Here is a 24697-nt window from a genome sequence, read left to right as displayed (position 1 = left end):
CTGATCACTTCTAGGACCCTTTGTTCTCACTACGAGGCCCTAGAACCAGGGGGTGGTACCCTCCCTACAGCCCTGATGCTCACAACAGCAGCTCTCATCTGTGGTGCCTCCCGGTCATGGGAAGATGGCCCCACCTTGGCCATGTGTGTCTATTCTCACATAAGGCTTCTCATTTCTCTGCTAGCATTGTCCGCCCTGGTTGCAGAAGATGTGTCCAGGTGTCACCAGCAGGCTGATCTCCAGGTTCTTCTCCGCTGCTATGCAGGTCACTCAGGGTCCTGGTCCTGGTACACTTTTCTAGATTTCAAGCGCCTGCCTGGTTTTAGGGCTCTTAGGAGCAAAGGAGATGAGACTCTATTTCTCTACTTAACCTGGATTCTTGAAACAGACATAGGGGAGATTGGGACTTTGAGAGCTGGGCTGGTCTGAGCATCCTGCCAGGGCTGTGACTTGGAAAATAACTTCCCAGAAATTAGTTATTTGGCTAGAAATTAACAAAGGGGGAAGTTTGTACATGTGGACAGTGTATACCTGTATAGTACCAGGGACAAGAAGCTACATGGAAAAATGCTCTCCATGAGGGAAGCATAGGAAAGGTCAAGAGACCCCTGTTCTCAGCAGCCCTGTGGGATGTGTGGGCTTGTATGGATCTTGCACCAGGCTGTCTACTCACCCATCTGGATTTCAGAGGCCTAGCCACTAGTTTGGTCCTCCTGTGTATATTCAAGTTTTTCTTGAACTTAATGGGCATGGCTAAACCCTAACCTGAACTTCTTATCTTCACAAGCAAACAGGCCAGGGAAGTTCAGCTGGAAAGGCCAGCAGTGGAGTCCAGTGACGACCTGCACATTCTGGGCTGTTCAGATCATTCTGCTGGAGCCTTATCTATGGCACCACTGACTGAACCTGGGACAACTGCACCCAGGTTTTCGCCAGTCTCAGAAGGATAAGGGCTTGCCCGGGAGTGCAGAAGCAGCATTCACACTTGTGGAGAAAGGAACAGTCAGACAAATTGACAGTACTTCCTGTTTTGTGGGCCTGTTCCCATGTAGCCAGCACCCCTCAGGAGTCAGGAGGCAAAAACCCATTGTTTATTGAATCTAGCTTTCTCTGAATTGTTTTCTGCCAAACCTCACTTCTGGATAAATTGTGTGCTCTCCCTGAACAAAGTTTCTGCGTCTTTTAGCCAACAAATATGTATTAATCTTCATGAACAGACTGTGAAAGGGAAGAAAAGAGGACTCAGGGAGACTGGTTAAGCAAGATACTACTCACCTCCCCCAGGTAATTCGAGCAGCATCTACAACTAAAGTGGAGTTAGAAGTTCCCCAGGAGGTCCCAGGTCTCTGCCCTGAGATTGCCAGGGGTCCAGAAACCAGTCCTAGGTAACAGTATTGAAGCTCCAAAAGCCACTAATTACCTTTCAATCTCCCATTTTATATCCAAGAAACCAAGGCTAGAACAAAGATACTTGCCCAAAAGCATGCAGCCAGCACCACACAGAGACTAAAGCCCCGGTATCCCTAGTCCCAGCCATACAACTAGCTCTTTCTACCAGACTCATCCTGAACCCTGCTTTCTAACCTGGAAAATATGACTATGAATGCAAAACCATCTGATGGTGCTCAAGATGCCAAGAGGACCAGAGCTCTGCCTGCCAGCAGCACCGGGAGGCCCAGCTCAGAGAGGTACTATCTTACCAATTGCAGGCTTTGGAGGTGGAAGAGAAGGCACCTGAAGGTAAAGTGGTGGCTTCTTGTACAGGTCAAAGTCCAGGTGTCGCTGGCTCCAGCTCCACCTGTCCCGATCCAATACAGGTTTCAGCAGGCCAGTGAACAGTGAATTTTCCTGCCATTCCTAAATCGTAAGAGGAGCAAGTAAGTGAGGTAGGAAGGCACCGCTAAGAACCCCCCATGAGGCCCTCCTCCTTTCTAAAGACCTCATTTAGTTCTTTGACGGGTGGCAGCCCAAAATCCTGCTGGTAGCATCCAATGCTGCTCTGGAGACCCCACGTTTGGAACCCACTAGCTGTGAGCCAGGCCTGGCGGGACTTCTTCTGGGCTTTCTTCGCCTCTTCCTCTGGGTCATTCGGATCCACCATAGCTGACAAGTACTTCTGTGAATATGTGAATCTCTTCCAGGGCTCCTACAAGTGAGGAGGCAAGCATCTTCTAAGAACAGTATTGGATAAGGCTGAGTAGCCATCTGCTACCTGAGTAGCAGGTATCAGAAACATCTAGGAATACAGTGACACAGGGTCCTGACACTATAATGCACTCACACTAAACTCTTAAGGCAGTGAGTCCTATGAGGCTCATGTCATGTCTCCTTTCACAGGGGAATCCATTTTCTACATATAATGGGTGCTGAAAGTCTAAACCCAGGATTTTCTTATGGCTCACAGTTGTCTCCATGGCAACACAGTGCTGCCCAGAAGAACAGCTTCTACACTGTTTCCCACCATATGTATCTGAGCATGTGTGGAGCACCTCCGGCTCTCTAGAGCATGGTGAAGTCACACTCTTCTCCCATCACCTGATCTTTTGTCCACTGTCCCTATATAACTGACTTCACCCAAGGCCCCAGATTACCCTTGGTCAGAGGAAGAAAAGCTCATGTGTATAGTGATTTGAGTGAAAATGGCCCCATAGGCTCATCTATTTGAATGCTCAGTCATCAGGGGGCAGAACTGTTTGGGAAGAACTAGAAGGTGTTGCTTTATTGGCGGCGATGTGCCACTGAGAGGTGAACATGGAGGTTTCAAAAGCTCACACCAGGCTCAATGTCTCTTTCCCTCTGCCTGTTGCTGCCCAGGGATCAAGATGTAAAGGTCTCAGCTGCTGCTCCAACACCATGTCTGTCTGCTTCCCACCATGATGCTCAGAGACTGTCACCCCCAATTAAATGCTTTCTTTTTTATAAGAGTTGCCACAGCCATGGTGTCTCTTCACAGCAATAGGGCAGTGACTAAGAGGATGTGTTATCAGCTGCCTTGTCCCTCACCTTGGCCATTTCTTTAAACATCTCCTTCTTAGCAAGCTCTGTGGAGTTCAGGCTCTGGATACTGTAGTTGTGGACAGCTTTGTTCTCAGGAATGGCAATTCTAATCGCCTTCACCATTGATTTCAGAGGCTTTTTGGTGAGCTGGTATGCTTCTGTGATATTTTTCTGAAGAGAGAGATGGCGTTCATTACCTACATCAGGCACTTCCTCGTGAGCAGTAGATGTTCGCTGGCACAGAGCCATGGTACAGAAACTGATCAAAACTTCTTCAGTACCAGTGGAGTTTATAATCACACAGCCCATGACAAAAGGCTATCTAATCCAACATGTTCCTATCCAAAGTGGAATTCGGAGGAGTAAAATCTTGAGACTTCCCAAGGACAGTAACAACATCACACACCAAGCCACTACTCTTCCATCGACCCAGTAGTAAAGAATAAAAATGTACAGTTCAAATGTACAGTTTGGAAGTGTGAGACACTTTCATGGTGTGGCTAGGGGACACTGTCCTGAGGCAGCAGGGATGGACATCATTAGCCATGGCTGATTTTCAGTATTACAGGAGGTATGGCAGGAGCCAGGCCATTCTCAAGCAGGCCCGGTAAGGAAATGAACTGTTCCCTCTTCAGAAAGGATGCTGAAGAAATAAGGTGACTTTACTTGTGGGTTTCTTAGGGAATTAAAAACAAAATAACTTGAACATGGTGTATGTACCTGTAAAGTCATAAAATAAGGGGCAAGACAAGGCTGTCCACTCTCTCCATACCTCTTCAATATTGTCCTTGAAGTTCTGATAAACACCTTCAGCAAAGTGGCAGGATACAAGATTAACTCAAAAAAATCTGTAGCCCTACTATATACAGATGACACATTGGTGAAGAAAGAAATCAGAGAAGCATCACCCTTTACAATTGCCACAAACAACTTAAAATACCTTGGAGTAACACTAAACAAAAAAGTGAAAGACCTGTACCTTAAGAATTTTGAGTCTCTAAAGAAAGAAATTAAAGAAGATAGCAGAAAATGGAAAGATCCCCCATGCTCTTGGATAGGTAGGATCAACATAGTAAAAATGGCAATCTTGCCAAAAGCAATCTACAGATTCAATGCAATCCCCATCAAAATCCCAACACAATTCTTCACAGACCTTGAAAAAACAATTCTCAACTTTATATGGAGAAACAAAAGACCCAGGATAGCCAAATCATCCCTATACAATAAAAGAACCTCTGACCACCATCCCTGACTTCAAGCTCTATTACAGAGCTATAGTCCTGAAAACAGCTTGGTATTGGCACAAAAATAGACTGGTAGACCAATGGAATAGAATTGAAAACCCTGATATTACCCCACACACCTATGAACACCTGATTTTTGACAAACAATCCAAGTTTATACGATGGAATAAGGAGAACATCTTCAACAAATGGTGCTGGCATAACTGGATGCAGACATGTAGAAGACTGCAGTTAGACCCAAGCCTATCGCTTTGCACAAAACTTAAGTCAAAATGGATCAAAGATCTCAACATAAATCCAGCTGCACTGAACCTATTAGAAGACAAAGTGGGAAAGTGCCACTGAGAGGTGAACATGGAGGTTTCAAAAGCTCACATCAGGCTCAATGTCTCTTTCCCTCTGCCTGTTGCTGCCCAGGGATCAAGATGTAAAGGTCTCAGAATGGTTTCCTCCCAGATGATGACTGAGAAACTAATTTTTAAAAAAATGGTCCCAAGTTAAAAAAAAAAAAAACTTAATGCTACTAACTGGATGGTGATAACACATGCCTTTAATCCCAGCACTCAGGAGCTCAGGAGGCAGAAACAGTCAGATCTCCATGAATTCAAGGCTAACCTGGTCTACAGAGCAATTTCCAAGACAGCCAAGGCAACACAGAGAAATCGTTTCTTGAACTGCACCTCCTGAAAAAAACTAATGCTAATGGGTTGTTTTAGAGGATTTAAAAATAAAATGTTGCCTAATTATAGGCAAAATAATTAAGAAATGTATGAAGAGATATTAGGCTTCATCAATAAATAGTACATCTTAAAACCTCTCTGAAAAACTCTTAAACATCAGAAATTAAACATCTCAAAGTCCAATTTGTAACATATAGCATGGATGTACAAAATGGTATTTCCCATGCAAGATAAGGATGCTTATACTGACATAATCGTTTTGGAAAATAATATATTGTTGGGAGCCAAATCTCAGGGCTTGGCATGAGATCCTAAGCCATGCTTGGCAGGCCACATAGTTAACCTTTACATAGCAGCTCCTTAGAACCTCAGCTCAAGAAAAGAAACAACTTGACCCAGTCCTCCACCCACAGGCTCAGTCACCTAGGCAACCCTTCCTGGACCTCTTACTCATGAACTCTTTACCCTGCCAAACATCCTCTTTGTGGCTTCCTAATATCCTGCCTATTCCAACACCTGGTGCACAACCAACCCATTCTGCCCCTCCCCATATCCTGACTATATAAGCTAGCCTGAGAAAAGTAAAGTTTGCCATTTGATCAGAATCCTGTCTTGTCATTCTTTCTGTATCTCTTGTCCCCTTGTCCCCATTCCCCTGTCCCTGACTCTCTTGCCCCAGGTTGATCTAGGCAATAGAACTAGCATTCGGCAATTGTAATCTTAAGTATCATATCCTAGAAAACAACTGCATACTTTTAGCAGAAAATGTAATGGCATAGAGTTAGAATACCTTTAAATTGCAAAAGATAAGGAATGATACAAATGGCCACCAATGAGTAAATAGCGTCACTGCAGGGAAGAAGGGGAACTTTGAGACTAGAAGTGGAGTGTGGAGGTAGAGGTGGAGAGGGCTTCACAAAGAGAGATCATGAGCAGATGGATTCAAGTCTCGCTTTAGATGTTTGTATTTCCAAGACTTTGGGCTGGCTTGGGGTAAGGCAATATCCTTGGCCGTCCAAGCCACACGGCACTGATCTTTCATCACCTCACCAGCTTCTCTGTCTTCTATTATCTCCTCTCCTTGTTTTCTCCTCTAGGCCAGTTTATTTTCTATGATGCTTAGACAACTTTTGATACCCATGCCTTTTAAACAAGATGTTTCACCCGTAACAGGTCTTCTCCTAAGACAAACACTAGACTGCAGTAAGTGCCCTGTGCCTGAGCTCACTCCTTCTCATATTCAAGGAAAACTGAGGTAAGAGGGACTGCAAGCAAATGCTCTGGCATAATTCAGTCCTGCCTTTCATATTGCTGACCTGTCCCTGCAGTGTCCCGAACCAGAAGAACAAATACAGGCCAGATGCCTCTTAATGGGTACCAGAAGCCCCAGGGGATCTGGGAGCCTCAGCATAGAGGGGAGAGAGAACGCCCACCTGGACAAGGCTACACTTATGGACTTGGTTCCTCAGCATGTTGTTCCGCCACTGCAGGTACTTCTCCTGGTGGATCTGGATCTCCTCTGGGAGAGTAGAAGTCTGACGTTGGATGTTCTCCTCATTGGGAGGGGACTGGGGTGACACAGTCAACATCTTTCCATTTATGAGTTCCTCCTGGGAAATGGGCATCCCAAACTCTTGATTCAGGTCTTTAATCATGGAGGAGGAAGGGAGCAGGTCTCTCATAATCACCTCCTTGAGCCTGGTGCTGTTATGGCAGATGTCATGGATTCTGAAATGAAGAACGGCCAGCCACTCAGCCTCAGCTGTGTAACCATTACATTTCACTGCAGAAATGAAAGCTCAGGTTGGCCAGGGGTGTCCGGTCAGAGCTAGTTTAGTTGGCTAAGTTGGGTTCCTGGCGTATGCTCCTTTCCCCTTTCTTCCAAGCCTGCAACAGTTAGGAGCTGCTCATGATATGCACTGAGTGTTTTTCTGTTACCTTGGCTTTATCCACAGTCTTCATCAGTCCCACACTCCACTAGGGAGCCACCCCAGAATGCTAGTTAGCTCTCAGCAGGTGGATCTCAGGGTGCTCCTGCACCAGAGATGATGATGTGATCATAGATCACTCCTCCACAGAGCTTGAGGCCTGAGTGGGTAGTCCTACCTTCTCCAGCCCCAGTGCTTACTGTCGGTAGCAGTGGGCCATACCTCCATTGCCCTGCAGTGGACCTAGGATCCACACTGACACTATCTGGGACCTTCTGTGTGCTACCCACTGCCTCCACTGTTTGCCAAGTCTGAACTGAGGTCTATGCTGACCCATGGACCTTACCTGGTCTTTCTGGGTTTGGGCTTCCACAACCCTCAGAAACAAAGCAAAGACACAGTCACTGTGGCTTTAGCATTGTATTAGTCACTTTCCTTGTCGCTGTTATCAAATACCTAACAAGAAGCAACTTAAAAGCAGAGGATTTGGTTTGGCTTTCAGTTTGAGGACACATAGCCCCTTGTGACTGATGGGTAGTAGTAGTATAAGGTCATGCTGCAGCCACAGGCAGGACTCAGAAAGAAATGAATGCTGGATCTCTCTTCTTTTTATTCAGGCCATGACCCCTGCCCATGGGGTGGTACCACCTTCATTCAGGGCAAGTCTTCCTTGCTCAGTTAATCTTTTTTTGGAAAGTCATCATGAAACACTGAAAGATATGTTTCCCTGATGATTCAAACCACCATTACATTGACAATCAAAATTAACCATCACAAGTCCAACCCTAAAAACAGGAGAATAGGGATCACAATCTACCCATGCTTGGAAGAGGCTGTCAGGGTAATAGCCAGTGCCTCCTCAAGGTCAGTCTGTTCTGCCTCCCCTGGTGCCCTACTACTCTCTTGGGCCCCAAGGGATGCACAATGACTGCCCAGGTGGTGTCCCTGCATCACTGGACTTCCCATGCAGCAGCCCTATATCACTGGACTGACCACACAGCACCCTGCATCACTGGACTGACCACACAGCACCCTGCATCACTGGACTGACCACAAAGCACCCTGCATCACTGGACTGACCACACAGCACCCTGCATCACTGGACTGACCACACAGCACCCATGCACCACTGGACTGCCCATGCAGCATCCCTGCATCACTTTTTTCCTCATGCCCAGTTCCTTCTGAACTTGCCAGATTCCAGCACCTCTCAGCCAAAGTTGGTCTGCAGAGGGATGATGAAACCCTCAGGACACCTGGAACAAAGGCAAGGCTTGATAGGCAGGGCATAGCAAGTGGGACACTTAATGCAAGAGCTGGCTCTTTGGCAACAGGCTAGCTCAGCAACAGAGAGGGAATATGGGGTGGGGCTCAGGGCAGAAACAAAGCGAAGCATTGGGTGAAAGGAAAGCCTGCAGCTGGTGTTGCCGTCCATATCCCTAGTTCTCACTGGAAATTATGCTTTGACCAGATGCTCCCTCTCAGATCCTTCAGGGGAGCTGATGGAGCAGAGTTGCTCAGTTTAGTGCCCAGTCTTCTTCCTGCTAACTTGTTTTGATACATCTCAGGAGAACCTGCATCTTTTTCTCCTAGAGCCTGGGAAATGCAGGACATTCTTGTTTGCTGTCCCTATGGTCCACCTAGCCTCAAGATAGTGGGATGTACCTCCTGTCCCATCCACACTCACCTGGCCAGAGCCTTAAAGGCCATGCGTGACACAGCCCCCCGAATGTAGAGCACTGGGTACCGCAGAAGCAGTGACACAGGCCTGAACAAATGCACATGGTACAGAATGGTCTCCAGGTCAGCATACAGGCGATGGCGGAAGAGCAACCTGGAGTCATACAGCACCTTGCATGCTACACGATTGGAGGTAGTGACCCTAGGAGGAAGGAGGATCAGCGTCACGCATGGGTCCTGAGAACACTTGATGCCTCTGCTGTGTCTATCGAGGTTTCCTTTCATTCTATACATTGTTTAAAAGCAATGAATAGAAAGCAATGATAGTAAACACGCCGGGCAAACCCAACCTGGGACCCTGAAAGCAGTGGTAGCCGAGGCCATAATTTTGTCCCCATTCCTGCTCCTTTGTCTCTCCCTAATCTGAAATGACCCTTGGTATTCCAGCAGTAGCAACTTGGCAGGGTTCCTAAATACAGCCCGCTCTGTGAGTACCCTGGGTGCCGCTCCCACATCTTGAAAACTCCTGAGATCTGTGCCCATCCTCCTATTCCCTGGGGAATCTCTCCTTGGTCACTGTAGTTCTTCCTTTATCAAGTATTTGGGTCATTTTCCAAGCTTTCCACATAGATGTTTTTATTGCTGTCATACTGATCAGTCTCTCTTGGCAGCCCAGGATGGCCTCATCATGATCCCTTCCTACATCCCCATCCTGAGTGCTAGGACTACAGGTCACATGCACACCATGCTAAACACGGGACTTGTTTTATGCAGTCAAGATTGCCAACTTTGTTCCATACACTGAAATATTTTCAGTCTGTTGCTTTTGTCTTCAAAACTTTATGTTTTGTTTAACAAAAATTACTCCTTTTTAATGTAGCCAAATAATGCATTCTTTCTATTCTTTGTACCTCATTGGAGAGATTTTTCTCTAATCTGATGTCATGAGTGTTTTTTCTTAATTGTCATCTAAAATTTCAAAGATAGGTTTTTAAAAATATGAGCACTGTGGTTCATACATGCAAGCCCAGAACTCAGAGAATTGAGTCAAGGGAACTGATGTGGACCTAAAAACGCCCTAAGCTAATGAGTTCCAGGACATCCTGGGTTACAATGTGAAACTTCTCTCAAAAAAAAAAAAAGTTAAAGATTGGACCATTATAGTCTATTTAGCCCTGCTTTATCGATCACAGAAAAAAATGCTGTAGATTCCATCCAGTATGACTGGAAACAAAAGCACACAAATTGAAAAGGAGAAGTCACTCCTCCTTATATCATAGCCTAGGATAAAAAACACCAAAAAATTTACCAGAATAAAGACAGACAACTCCTTCATTCAATAAGTTGATTTATGAGCTTATGAAAATCAGTTATGCTTGTGTAAATGATCAAAGAATATTTGGCACCTGAAATTTAATGTAGAATTTTCAAAATAACAAAAGTATAGGGTGGAACAAATTTGCAGTTGCCAGGAATTAAGGACAGTTAAAGAGGGTAGGCTTGATTACTATGGCAACAGGAGGAAAATCTTTGAGGTGACAAATAATTCTGTACCTTGATTACAGTGGCTGCACAATTCATCTGTGACAGACTTTGTGTGCAGCATGCCCACATGGCACTATCAGGACCCTGTGTTAGATATCCTATCAGAAGGAAGTTTGTAAGGGACACAGAGGGCCTCTTGGTCATATTTTTTAGCCTCTTGTTAATATATAATTACCTCAAAACGAAAAGTTTAAAACCTACACAGGTTTTAAACACAGAATGCCAGAAAGATGGCTCAGTGGTTAAGAGCGCTTATTGATCTTGCAGAGGACCTGTGTTTGGTTCCCAGCATCTACATGGTGACCCTCAACCACCTGGAACTCCCGTTCTAAGGGATCCAGCGCCCTCTTCTGTCCTCCATAGGCACTGCACACACAGGGTGAACAGACATGCATGCAGGTAAAACACATAAAATGAGATAAAATAAATTTAATAAAAATATCAAGTCTAAAGACCACATAGATTTTTTTTTGTTTTTTTGTTTTTGATTTTTGAGACAGAATCTCTCTGTGTAGCCTTGGCTATTCGGAAACTCACTCTGTAGACCAGGATGGCCTTGAACTCACAGAGACCCACATGTCTCTGCCTGTGCCTCTAGAATGCTGGGATTAAAGGCAAGCATCACCACTACTACCCAGCTTATATTTTCTTTTTAGGTAGCTGAATTTGTTTTTATAAATGGCTTTAAACGAATTTACTTTCCTTTTCCTATGGAGAAAAACAATTGTCCACTTTTTTTGTCTACTACAGATACCTATTTATGCTTATCTGTTTGTTTGTTTTTTGAGATAGTCTTTCTCTGTAGCCACATCACATGTCTTACTGCATGTCACTCTACAGTCCACATTCTGACGATCATTTGAAGGGCATCTGGTTTCTACTTTTTGACTCCTATATACTATACATTCATTTGCAGACTTTGGTGTGGATGGAAGTTTTTGGTTATCTTAGGTATGCATCTGGATAGAATTCATGCATCTCTCTGGTGTTTCTCAGTTTGTCAGCACATCAGGACAGGTCCCTCGGTGGTATGGTCCCCTCTGGGGTAGACAGAAACAACTTCTGGCCTCTTGCTGTTAGTGCATGAGGTCCAGGACCATGAAATCTGCTAAATTTCCACTAAAGAGGATCCTATTCCTCAAACAGGTTAAACCTAAGTGTCATGTCCTAAATCACCCTAAATTTTGTTTCATTTAAAAATAATGTATCACCGGGTGGTGGGGACACATACCTTTATTCCCAGCACTCAGAAGACAGAGGCTGGTGGTTCTTTGTGAGTTTGAGGCCATTCTGGTCTACCGAGTGAGTTCCAGGACAGCCAGAGATACACAGAGAAATCCTGTCTCAAACAACAACAACAAAAAGCTTTATGCATCACTCTGTGTGTGCACCATGGCATGGCATATACATGGACATCAGAGGACAACTTCATAGAGTCAGTTCTTTCCTTTCACTCTTTATGTGAGTTTTGTGGATTTAACTTGGGGCACCAGGATTACACAGAAAATGCCTACATGTACTGAGCATCTCATTAGCCCAAGCCTAAATTTACCCTTCCTGCTAAAACAGCCAGGTCTGCCTGTTGCCAGTGTTTAGAGGTCTTGGAATCTGGCCTTGGTTTTGAAACACCCACTCTGTTTGCCCTGTGTCCAGAGTACCATGACTGTACTTTGAATGTGACAGAGTGTACCTACCTGCTCTGGTAGCTTTCCCACAGCTGCCTCAAGCCATGTTCTGCCAAGCCTTCTAGAATAAAAAGGTGGATCCTTCCATCCAGCAGATGGAAGCCAGTGAGGACATCTAGGTTCTGCTGCTCTTGGATCTTCACACGTACCCTGAAGGCTGACAGTATCTGCTGCATTTTCTGGATGGGATAATTGTCCAGGCCCAGGGCTTTGGCATTGATCTTGGTGATGTCCTTCAGCAGGTCCTGTAGGAGGGCCAGCTTCTTGGTGTTGAACACAAAAATGATGCGGCCAAACTGGGTACCCATAAGGTCAAGCTCAGGAGCTGTGAACCAAGAACTCAGGGGCACTGCAATGTCCACTCGAAGCTTGAGTAGAGAGTTGGCTTCCAGGTAGTTGCCTATGGGCATTGAGTTGTGCTGGAGGACCTCCGCGGGGGTGCGGTACCCTACAGACCTCTTCCTGCTATCCTGACTCTGGCTGGCAAACTTTGGCTCACAGTTATGGATGGGGACAACCAGGTTCAAGTACTTATGACCAAGGAGGAGTTCAGCAAAACTGACCCGGGCAATCCCATAAGGGTCCCACATCTTGTTCTGGGACTCAAAGGGGTTATTCTCTGTGTCTTTGGGAGAGATGAAAGCTTGGAGATTGAAGTATGAATCCACAAAGTCCTCTCCAAACAGGGTTGGCTTCCGGGAATACTGCTCTGATTTTCGGTCCCTGTCATGGACTTCAACCACCATAGGGGGCCCTTCAAGGTACTCCCTCAAGTCACTAGGGTGCATGGCCCCAAGAAAGATGACATTGATATCCTGGAAAAATACATGAGTCCCATGGGGCTCCCCCTTGGTCTCATGAACTGGAGTCGTGTGGAACTGGTATCTGCAGTACACAGGAGCACACAGCCTCTACAAGAAATTGGGGAAACAAAAAGTTACACTCCACCTGTGTGCCCAGACTCTATAAGAGGGCAGGTACAGCAGGTCACACTCCACCTGTGTGCAGCTGAATTGGAATTTTCAGCTTGACTCTAGCCAAAAACGTTTTATAATAAAACAGTGAAAAGTGTCGATATTCTCCAAGAACCAGAGTCTTATAATATGGCATTCAAAAATGTCTATGACACAATCCAGAATTAAATGACCCACAAAAAGCCAAGAGAGACAAGATCAACAGATGCCAACTCTGAGATGACTCCCAGGTTGGAAATGTGAGAGTTTAAACTGTGCTATTATGGCCACATTACAAGAAGTAACCACAGATGCTGCTCAGAGTGTCTGCAAAGATCATTTGTCTTGTGGAAAGTACAACAAAGAACCAACAGAAACCAAACAAGAGATTAAAATTTTCACTGGATAGTCCTAAAAACAAAATGGACATAGCAAAAGAAAAAGAGGTGAACTTAAAGAGAGATCATAGAACTATGAAAGACTGACAAGGAACAGGAAAGAATTCTGAGACAACTATAATAATGTAATATCTGTATCATCATATGAGTCCCAGGAAGAGAAAGCAGAAAGGACATAGAAAAGCTATGAAAAGGAGAATGTTTAGAAATTGCCTCGCTTTAGAAAAGACATATTCTCACAGGCTCAAGATGCTCAATTCATCCAATCAGGCTTAATTCAAAAAGCCCACATCCAGACACATCCTCACTAAACTATTTTGTTTAATTCTATTTTCAAAAAAAGGGGGAGAGCAAGAACATCTTAAAGGCAACAAGGAAATGACCTGTCACACCAGGAGAATTGCAGTCATGGAGGGCAAAAAGAGAGGCACAGTGCTAAAAGAAGACATCATCAATTGAGGATATTAAACCAGTGAAGATGTGTAATGATAAATCTTTACACCAAAGCCGCTCGAGCCCTGCCACCACATGGGCTCCTTCTGCCAACTACCCAAGTTCTGCCCCCCACATCAGGGCCCCAAATAATACACAGAGACTTATATTAGGTACAAATGCTGCTTGGCCAATTGACTAGGATTTCTTATATACTAGCTCAGTCTTAATTATCATAAATCTATATATTTTATAAGACTTATCAAGGACACCTTCCACTGGTGTCCTCTTCCTGGGATCACATGGTAGCTCCGTAGAGAAGATAGCAGGAGGAAGAGCAAGAGCAAGAGGATAAGGATGATTTCCTTCTTGTCCCTGCTTATATTCTGAGTCGGCCTGCTATGTCACTTCCTGCCTGGATCTCTTTACTACATTTCCCAGAATCCTCCTTGACTCATAGTCCTACCTATCTTGCTTTCCTATTGGCCAACAGTACTTTATTTATCAACCAATAAGATAAACATACACCAAAGGACTTGCCCCATCAAAGATGTACCCCAGGGATGAAGTGAAATGGATACCTGTTCATGGATCAAGAAGAAAACCAAGATAATTTGTTACTAACAGCCATGCTTTAAAAGGTTACTAGAGTAGCTTCTGTTTGTAAGACATTCTAGCAAATGCAAACAAAAGATGGAGGATGAACAAGTCTTTTCTGGGAACTTGGTGGTGAGTACAAAGTAGCAACATTAGGAAGGGTTAGACATTTCAACTGACATAGACAGACCTGTGGCTTTAAAGCTCTATATCAGTGAAGGATTTTTTTAACTTAATCTGACAAACTTTTATAAACTGATATTTCAAAATAAACATATATTGCACGTGGATTTACTTGTAAAAAATAGTGTGTGTGTGTGTGTGTGTGTGTGTGTGTGTGTGTGTGTGTATACTGAGATACTTACTTAGTGTAAGATACTTACACTAAGATACATCATGTGTTAGTTAATTTTCCATTGCTGTGATAAAACACCAAGAGTAAGGCAACTTGTAGAATGGATGATTTGAGATTACAGTTCCAGGGGGATAGGAGGCCAGCATCAACATGACAGGGAAGCTTGGCATCAGGCAGGCAAGATGACTGAAGCAGCAATCTGGGAGCTCACATTTAAACCACAAACAGGAAGCAGATCGGGTGAACTGGGAATGCCATGGAGTCTTTGAACTCTCAAAGCCCACCCCCAGTGATGATGTACTTCCCCCAACAAGCTTCCTCCACATCTCCTAAGCCTCCTCAAGCAGAACCACCAACTGGGAACCAAGCATTCATCTGCCTGAGACTATGGAAGACATTCATTCAACTCACCACACACAATAGTTTCAGAAGGTAAAAAGAAGATCCTATACTCTTTGAGGAAAATAACAATGCCTTCAAAAACCTGAAGCATTATTTTTAACCAATAAATCTAAACCTAACTGTGCTGGCTACTTGTTTTTACTTTGGTTGGTTGGTTGGTTTCTTTTGGGTTTTGTCAATTTGACACAAACTGGAGACATCTGGGGAGGCAGAATATCAGTTGAGGAATTCCTCTAGCAGATTGGCTTGTAGAAAAGACTGTAGAGCATTTTCTCGACTAATGATTGATGTGGGAGAAACCAACCTAAGCCTACTGTGAGCGGTCCTGTATGATACATGAAAGCAGGCTGAGACATCCTGGTCTACATAGAGAGCTCCAGGACATCCAGGGCTAGACAGACAGACCCTGTCTCAAAACACAAGAAAAGAAAAGAAAAAAATAATAAAGGGAGCAGGCTGAGCAAGCCATGGAAAGCAAGTCAGCAGGCAGTGGTCCTCTGTGGCCTCTGCTTCAGTTCCCGACTCCCAGTTCCTGTTTGAGTGCCTCCCCAGGTTTCGCTTGATAATGGACCTTAACCTGTAAGATGTAATAAGACCTTCCCTCCCCAAATTAGTTTTACTCAGTGTTTTATTACAATACTAGAAAGCAAACTAAGCCACTAACCAGTTTTTCAAGCATGAGAATATGAAATATAATGATATTTTTAGAGTGTGAAATAATGTGGTCGTGGGATATATACTAAAGGATGTGTTTCAGCAAAACCTAAGAGCAAATAGAGGAAGAGGAAAGCAGTCCCAGAAACAATGGTCCAGACAAGAAAGAGGGAACTCCTAGGATACACAGTAGCACTGAGCCTAGAGGGTTTACAACAGCAGGAACCCATCTGGGTGTTGCTACTGTGACAGGGAAGCCCACACATTTCTGAACAGGCCAGTAATCTCCAGTTGTAGCCCACCTAAGAGAGTAGTGAAAAGCCTCAGGTTTGGTGGTTCCTACTCTCAGGAACCTCTTCTCTCTTGTGTCTCCCTACAGAATAAGCAGTGGGTGGTATTTCTTACACTGAGCACCTGAAAGATCAGATGACACACAGGAGCCACCTGGGTGGGATAAGAAGGTGCTCTTAACGGGAAAAGCGGGAGTTCTTTCTTACCTCCAGTTCACGAATGGATACAGGATAGACTGGAAGGCAAGAAGCACACCTGACCTTTATGGTCAGGGGGTTCAGATCTTGTTTTTGCTCTTCAGTCATGATAGGAACTTCTGTTTTTAAAGTCAAAAAGCAATCTAAAATGTTGGCAGACTTCTCACTGCCACGGCTGATGACTGTTTGCCAGCCTATAAGGAAACACACACAGCATTAGCCCCCTTAGCCCAGGACAGTTAGAAGCAGTTCTCTTCGGAAACTTGACAAGGGGTGCTAGCATCTTTGGTATTAGAAGGTACTCTTCAAGCTACCAAAACAAAAAAACGCAGACACCATCCCAGCAACAAAACATTAGATTTACAATGGCATCCTGCCTACAAAATATGCTAGTGCAATAGTCGCACAAAACTTTTAGGAGTAACCAGTCAATATCTGCTTTGATTTAAGGCATACTCCATGAGATGGAATATATAGCCATGCCACTTAGGTGGCCAAAAACCTGAGACGAGATAGCCTGGGGATAGAATAAAACTAAATATACTATTCTAGCACTACTGCCAGGAGACACGACATTCCACTGAACTGGAAGCTTGGACACCACGCTCATACCTCCACCAAAGCCATTTTGGGCTTCTGATGGTCTTAAGGCAACAGGCTAAGAGAGGAATAGCAGTGTTAGGAAGTGTACTGATCCAGATTACTATGGGGAAATTGGATTGCTTCTCCACAATGGAGTTAAGAAAGACTATGTCTGAATGCAGATCCTTTAGGCAGGATGACAAAGGGCACAGACCCTTCAGGAATGAAAGTGTGGGTTACTCCTCCAAGAAAACAGCTAAGACCTGCTGAAGTATTTGCTGAGGGTAGAGGAAATACAGAATGTGTAGTAGAGGAAGGTAGTTATAAATACTAACTGGAGCCACATACCAGTGACAGAAAAGAAGATTATAACTGACATGAGTTTTGTTGTATTTTATTAAGAATGTGTTTGTACAGATATTTACAGATTCTTTATCATAAAATGTAACATCAGGGGCTGGAGAGATGGCTCAGAGGTTAAGAGCACTGACTGCTCTTCCAGAGGTCCTGAGTTCAATTCCCAGCAACCACATGGTGGCTCACAACCATCCATTATGAGATCTGGTGCCTTCTTCTGGTGTGCAGATATACATGGAAGCAGAATGTTGTATGCCTAATAAATAAAATCTTAAAAAATGTGACATCAATTAAGATAATATCAGTGGTTATCATATTTAAGTTTGAGATGCTAAAAGAATGTTCCTCAAGGGGCATTGCCATCCATTCTAAATTTACAATGTGTTTTCAGTTGAAAATAGGATATTAATATCCTGTTAGGCAAAATTATAACCCAGTTAAATATATAATGCACTTGTAGTTGTACATGTGATAGTTATATCATATTGGGCATAATTATGGTTAAATATATAATGTTTGTAGTTGTATATAGGATAGTTATATCATGCTAAACATAGTTATGACTTGGTTATTGCTTTTATCTGAAAATTAAGCCTGACATGACATAAAGAGATATAATTGTGTGTCAAATTGGCAAGGGGTGGACTTGTGACTACTATTCTTGGCTTGGTCAACATGACTATATCTGGAATTAGCTAAAACCCAAGTAGCTGGGCACAGCTGAGGGATTTTTTTTCTTAATTAAATCATTTGAAGTAGGAAGACCCGTTTCTAATCCAGATCTTTGAAGTGGAAGATCCACCTTTAATCTGGGCCACACCTTCTACTGACAGCTATATAAGGACATGGAAGAAGGGAGCTTGCTCTTTCTGTCTTCTTCCTCTCCCCCCCTCTCTCTCTGTCTCTCCCTCTCCCTCCCTCCCTGTGGATCGGGATGTAGCTCTCAGCTACTGCTCCAGCACAATGGTCCCTGTCAAGATGATAATGTAACTAAGCCTCTGAAACTGTAAGTAAGCCCCCAACTAAAGAAAAGCCTGGTGCTATATGGAATAATGGGAGTGGTGATCTCAGGGCAAAACCCCACCCAGATAGGCTTCCAATTTGTGAAAAGGAATTTTTGAAAGCTTAAGTGATAAAGAAAACCATGAAAAGAAATTATTGTGTGTCAAGTTGACAAGGGGTGTAACAGAAAGCTGATACAAATGTAATTGAACAAGGAGCCAAGTTCCAGCCTCATCAAACAGCAGAAATGAGTAGCTTCAGCCATCTGGTCCTGGCTTTAGAGTCAAGGATACAAGAAAGGGTTTATGGAATCTCCTTTTGCAACTAATGAAAAAATTCTGAGGACAGGCATATGTCAGGGGTGTTCCTGCCCAGAGAACCAAAGAGGCCATTGTGTGAACCTGTGATGGTGGTGATCCCCAGTTGTTGGAGATGCCAAAGTCATAGGATACCCGCCAAGGAAAAGCTTCATAGTGGATGTGGAACCAGCCCAAGGAGGAGAAGTGTGTGGCAGTCAGCAAAGCTAGGAGTTGGAGATGCAAAGAGCATTTTGACATCAGATATGCTGATGTAGAATTTCAAGTTTTCCCTGTTGGGTTTTAGCCTTACTTTGGTCCATTATTTCCTCACTATGCTCCCTTTTCTCCCTATTGGAATATCAATGTATATTCTGTGCCATTGTATGTTGGAAGTATTTGATCTGGTTTTTTTATTATTTTGATTTTACACGGAGTATAGTTAGATTGCTATGAGTTTCAAAGACTTTGAACTTTGGACTTTTAAACAGTATTGAGACTGTGATAGACTGAATGCATTTTTTTTGTGTTATGATATGGCTACAAGTCTACAGTGACCAGGTGATTTGAATAAGAATGGCCCCCCGTGGGTGCATATATTTGAATGCTTTGTCACCAGGGGTTGGCACTATTTGAGAAGGATAGGAGGTGTGGCCTTATTGGAGGAAGGTGGGGAGGGATTTGAGGTTCAAAAGCCCAAGCCAGACCCAGTGGCTCTCTCTTTTCCTCCTGTCTGTGGATCCAGATGTAGAACTCTCGGCTGCTTCTCCAGCACCATGTCTGCCTCCATGCTGCCATGCTCCCCACCATGGTGACAATGAACTAAACCTCTGAAACTGTAAGCAAGCCACAATTAAATGTTTTCCTTTATATTAATTGCCTTGGTCGTGGTATCTTTTCACAGCAATAGAACAGTGACTAAGACAGAGGAACAGGGACAAGTGGGGGGAGGGGAAGCATAATCAGAGGATTTTATGTGAGAAAAGAATCTATTTTCAATAAAAGGAGAAAAAAAGAAAAGATTTTTAAAAAAGATTCATACCACAGAGGAAAATTTTAAAACCTTTAAGAATCAGAACACTGGACCCGGTGGTAATCATTTCTGATCCTAGCACCCAGGAGAATGAGGTAGGAGATGCTTAAGTTCTAGGACAGCCTGGGCTACACAGCAAGACTCTTGTTTCCAAAAATCAAGAGCTGGGATGTGGCTAGTATCCCCAAAGCTGCGGGGTCCATCCTCAGAACTGGAAAAACTTGGAAATGCCCACAGGTGGAATGGTGAATGCCAACATCTCAAACCAAATCAGCTCCCTAAGAGGACTGAATTTTTATCATTTCATCTTGATCATCTAAAGATAAGGCCCATATTTCCTGAATCACTCTGAGTATAGTAGTTTTTTACTGTGTGGGTGCCACCTGCACAGAGATAACTGGTCCAGTCTGTGACTTCTACACAGGTGGGTGACTATACAGCCTCTCTTCTAGGCCTGTGCCATTGTCAGTGTTCCTTCTCCATACTGGCCACATTTCAAGTGCTTAGTGGCTGTGTGGCTGCGAGCATGCAGACTTGGAGCCTGGCCTTCACTTCAGACAGTGCTAGTGGCCAAGCTGCTAAATGAAAACAAAACACCAGTGAAGGCAAGTGGTGTCCATGTAGGTCACTGGAGCTGAGAGATAGGCACCTCTCTAACCATCGCCGTTAAACAGCTATCTGAAGAGAACATGACCGGCACCTGTGGCATATGCCCTACTTCCTCTCCCACCTGGTACAAATGACAAAACATGCAGCAGCACCCTACAGGTGCCAGTAGCACCCTGCTCCTAGCTATGATGACCAAAAATGCTTCCACCCTTACCAAGTCACTCCCATGGGACACAATTTCCCAGAAGAAATGTCCTGCTGCTATGTGAAGGAAGGAGAAACAAGCTCTTACAAGTGCCAGCTCTAAACAGACATCATGGTTGCCTGATCCTTGAGATACTCTTCTGGGGTTGCTGTCATATTCCCTTTATGGAAGGGAAGCTGAGCTTCCGATATGTTAAGTAATCACCCAAGGTTGTTGAGCTTTTACACTATAGAGCCAGCAGCCTACCCAGGCTGCTCACTCTCCCCAGCCCTCCACACACAACCCCCCTCCTTTAATGCAAGAGTTCACGCCCAAGCTCAGGATCTCCCAAAAGTCCCACTGGGGACCCACTGCTGTCTCCTACAGTGGTATAGACAACCTCAGGCCTAACCAAAAATAGAAGATGTTTACCAAACAGAATGGTGCGAGTTTTGGGATGGAAAATCTCAGGCTATGATTTCATGTTGAAAGCAGCTGGCCCTTAGTCCAGGCCATTCTGATTGACCACCACCTGCAGTTGCTGTAAGGTTGGGTTCATCTCTGCTTTCCTGGAACCACCAGTATCTGATATCTGCTCTCCCAATGACCTGTCACCTCACGACCAGAGCCCCTCTGTTAGCAAGATCCTATACCGAGCAGTTTGCACACATTGTCTTCTGCGACACTTTGTCTTGACAGGTGTGTGGATTGGTGCCATCTCAGAACAGAGCCTGCACCTCCACAAAATAGCTAGTGGAGGGTGCACACTCCTCCTGAATGAAAAGCCAGAAAAAATGTTTGGAAAGGGTTTGAAATTATTTTCTCTAAATAGAAAAAAAAAAGATTGTTTTCCCCATATCACTCTTTTTTAAATATTACATAATTTAATCTAAAATTTATCTTGAGATTGCATCAAAATACATGAGTATAAGAAATAGCTGTTCATTGTTTGCCAGAAGGTAGAAGCATAATTTCTAAAACATGAAAAATCTTACAAGTCAAAACAATATAGTCCTCAATCCACCACTGACCTGTATACGCTGGGTAGGCTATTTAACACGATTTTTCCTCAACAAAAAACAATAGTGACAATGAAAAACCCCTGCCCCAACACCATCCCAAGCTCATTGAGTGGAAGGACAGAAGCTTCTCATGAGAAGTGAATGATGGGACATGAAGAATATGTCACAAATGGTCCATGTGAACTGCATCCTTCTGTTCCCTCTACTGGATGCTTTGATGAGGAACTGTAGGAAAGCAGCCACTAGAGGGCCGCTCCTTATTTACCAAACGAAGCCACGACAGTTCTCACAGGTTTCCTTGTACTTTGGAGTCAAACACTCGTGTTGAAATCCTGCTCTACACTTGTAATCTGTGTGATGCTGCATGGTAGCTAACCTCCCTGGGCCTGCATTTATTTCTCTGAACAATTGAGAGATTCCTGGGGTGACAATGAGGAGGAAACGAGGGACACAGCAAGATCTCAGTCACCACAAGTGTCTCACAGGTGAACATTCTAAACACATTAGCTACCAGCAAGGAGTGGCATGATGGACAGCTGGATGGAGAAGACGCTGGGCTTCCAGGAAGCAGCCGCCAGCTTCGGTTCTGCCTCCTCCTCTGTTTGATATTTCTTCATTTTCTTTGGGGCTTTCTTCTTTGTCTCTGAATCTTTCCCTTTAACTTTAGAGCCAAAAGAAATAAATGTTAAGGAGGGATTTACCATGCTTCAATATGTGCGTTCACATATGACATAGAGATCAGGAAGATTCTGGAAGCTCCTAGAAATTGGGGGCTATCTTTTGTACTGCTGTCTCTTCCTCACTACCAGGGAGGTGGCTAGCTTAGGTGACACACTATCATTGGCTATTGGTAGGTATAGAGTGAAGGTGTTCCCAACCACTCTGAGACTGAGGTCACCATGGTGATGACACTAACTGTGCTCCAACTGCTTGAGTCACTCAGTCACAGAACGGTGCAGAGCTAAGTTCAAAACCCAGTTCCACCTTCTACAGGAGTGGGGAAGGGCTTCTAACCCCAGATACCTCATCTGTCTAAAAACAGCAGTGTGCTGGGAGGAGAACAGGAGCAAAAAGAAAAATACTCGGCTCAGCCAGGTCTGGTGGCTCCTGCTTTAACCCTAGCACTCGGGAGACAGAGGCAGGTGGACTTACAGAGGTGAGTTTGAAGTTGTCTCTGTCTACATAGTGAGTTCCAGGCCAGCCAGGGTTACATAGAGTTCTAGGCCAGCTAGAGCTGCATAACGAGACCTTCACTTTAAAAAAGTAGAAGTGTTTAGCTCAGGTTGGTCTCAGGCAATGGCACAGGCTGATAGCTTGGGGATCATGACAGCCAGTGGAAAAGTCTAGAAAGCCCAGGCTCAGATACACACATGGGAGATTTGATTGGAGCCAGAGGGAGCATTTCAAAACAGCAGGAAAGCAGGGGCTTTCAGCAAGAGGCAGAGACTGACCATTTTAAGCAGTGGAAATTGCAGGGCTATCCCATACCATCTCTGAAATGAACTCCAGAATAAACTTCAGAGCCTGCCTGAACTGGCATCATACAAAGAAAGGTTTCCCAGGTGTTAGCCATAGTATAAACTAGAAAGAGGTAGTGAAATAACTTCTACACAAAGCAAGATACCACAAGTGAAGTCAGAGGATGTCATAAACCTGTCTGGGAAGGTCATCTACCACTGACATCCACAATTAGCAGACAGTGTAAGGCAGATCATGTAAAGCTGGAACTGCACAAGTCTCTAAAATGCTGGACACCCATACTGGAAGCCAATGGTGTAGAGCCAATGTGGCTGAGCACTGGAATTGAGGAGAAGGGGAGACCCTCAGGACATCAGGACAGTGAAGCCCCACCTAGACAAGAACAATCAAAACCAGGTGCAGACAACTATCTTATCCACAAGTCTCCCAAGGAATAGGAACACAGTGGTCACTGCGATGGTGTCAAGGATAGAAAGCCATTTGGGAAATTCAAGTGTCTCTTGACAGAAGGGTAGTAGTATATCTATCTGACAGAGAGCTCTGCAATAGTCGGAATGAAGGTAGCCAGCGTCTTTACATATGTGGGCATGAGTAAACTTCAAATGAGTAAGCTGAAGGTGTTGGAGACCATTGAGCAATTTCCACACATCCCGGGAGTGGAGCACTATGTTATCTGAACGTGTGAGAGTAGATGGTTGAAGGAAGGAAACAAGAAAGGTATGTCCCTCAAAAAGCAGGATGCCATGAGCACGTATACTGTATCTGTTATCTTTTGTTCCTTAAAACATGAAAAAGAGGGGCTAGGGAGATGGCTCCATGGGTAAAAGATTTGACCCATATGCATGAGGACCTGAGTTCGAATCTACAGAACCCACATAAAGTCAGACACAGCAGCACACAGCTGTAGTTCCAGTGTTCCATGGAGAGATGGGAGAGACAGGGGGATCCCCAGGAGCTGGCCATCCTGGTGTATATGGCCACAAAGAGACCCCATCGAAAGTGGAAGTCAAGGACAGACTTCCAGGGTCAACCTTCTGACCTTGAAATGTATATTTTGAAATTCATGGAACCACTCGTGCATACATACACACACACACACACACACACACACACACACACACACACACACACACACACACGAATGTGCAGGCACATATGCACACATACCACACACATAAGCATACATACATAGAAAAAAAAACAAGAAATAGTGAAATAAGGCAAAATATTAAATCCTAAATTGCGGCCCATAGTTGTTTTATTTTCTGTGAATTTTTTTCTGCCTTCATTCAAAATAAAAGGAATGGTTGGAAACCCCTCACTAAAATATTAAAAACACATTTTCTAGAGGAGAGAACCCTCTGGAGGACTTGAGAGGTATCCAAATGTGAGTGTGGAGACCACACCTCAGGGCCTCCAAAGTAGAAGAGAGACTTATGCTGCTGTGCCTCCAATACCTGGACGAGAGCAGGACTCAGTCCTTCTCTGTAGCCCTGGGAAATGACGGATGATTGGCACATGAGGAAATAAACACAGCAGCTGCCCAGGACTAAGGTGAAGCAACCCATCAAGAGAAGCCTCAATTCTCACTAGTCACTCACCCGATTTCCAAAAATTCAGTGAGAAAACCCAGGCTAAGAATGAGCAGGTAGATTGTTCAGTGTCTTGGGTTTCCTTTGCTCTGATAAAACACCACGACCAAAAGAAACTTAGGGAAGAAAGGGTTTGTACAGTTCACAGGTCATCATCAAGAGAAACCAAATCAAGAACTCAAGCTGACAGGAACCTGAAGCAGAGGCCATGGGGGAATTCCGCTTACTGGTTTGCTCACCTGGCTAGTTCAGTCTGCTTCCTTATACCATGGAGGACCACCAGCCCAGGTGTGGCACTGCCCCACATCAATCATTAATCAAGAAAATTCAAGCCAGATGGTGGTGGCGCACGCCCTTAATCCCAGCACTTGGGAGGCAGAGGCAGGCAGAGCTCTGTGAGTTGGAGACCAGCCTGGTCTACAAGACCTAGTTCCAGGACAGCCTCCAAAGCCACGGAGAAACCCTGTCTCAAAAAGGAAGAAAGAAAGAAAGAAAGAAAGAAA

At 44.4% G+C, this 24697-nt stretch overlaps 1 protein-coding gene across 1 annotated transcript in view; it reads right to left on the bottom strand.

Moving 5' to 3' along the window:
* Cfap92 (cilia and flagella associated protein 92 (putative)) overlaps positions 1 to 24697 on the bottom strand; it is a 40533-nt gene that overhangs the window by 2200 nt on the left and 13636 nt on the right. The window contains exons 7-14 of the mRNA XM_027428711.2: positions 21635 to 21784; positions 16048 to 16232; positions 11769 to 12670; positions 8537 to 8731; positions 6355 to 6649; positions 3004 to 3168; positions 1940 to 2146; positions 1701 to 1857 (exon numbers count right to left, since the gene is read on the bottom strand). Coding sequence (XP_027284512.1) covers positions 1701 to 1857; positions 1940 to 2146; positions 3004 to 3168; positions 6355 to 6649; positions 8537 to 8731; positions 11769 to 12670; positions 16048 to 16232; positions 21635 to 21784 — 2256 coding nt within the window. The remainder of the gene's footprint in view (positions 1 to 1700; positions 1858 to 1939; positions 2147 to 3003; positions 3169 to 6354; positions 6650 to 8536; positions 8732 to 11768; positions 12671 to 16047; positions 16233 to 21634; positions 21785 to 24697) is intronic.

Source organism: Cricetulus griseus, chromosome 8, assembly GCF_003668045.3.
Source record: "Cricetulus griseus strain 17A/GY chromosome 8, alternate assembly CriGri-PICRH-1.0, whole genome shotgun sequence".
Classification (NCBI taxonomy): domain Eukaryota; kingdom Metazoa; phylum Chordata; class Mammalia; order Rodentia; family Cricetidae; genus Cricetulus; species Cricetulus griseus.
This window is presented reverse-complemented; position numbering and strand designations above follow the sequence as displayed.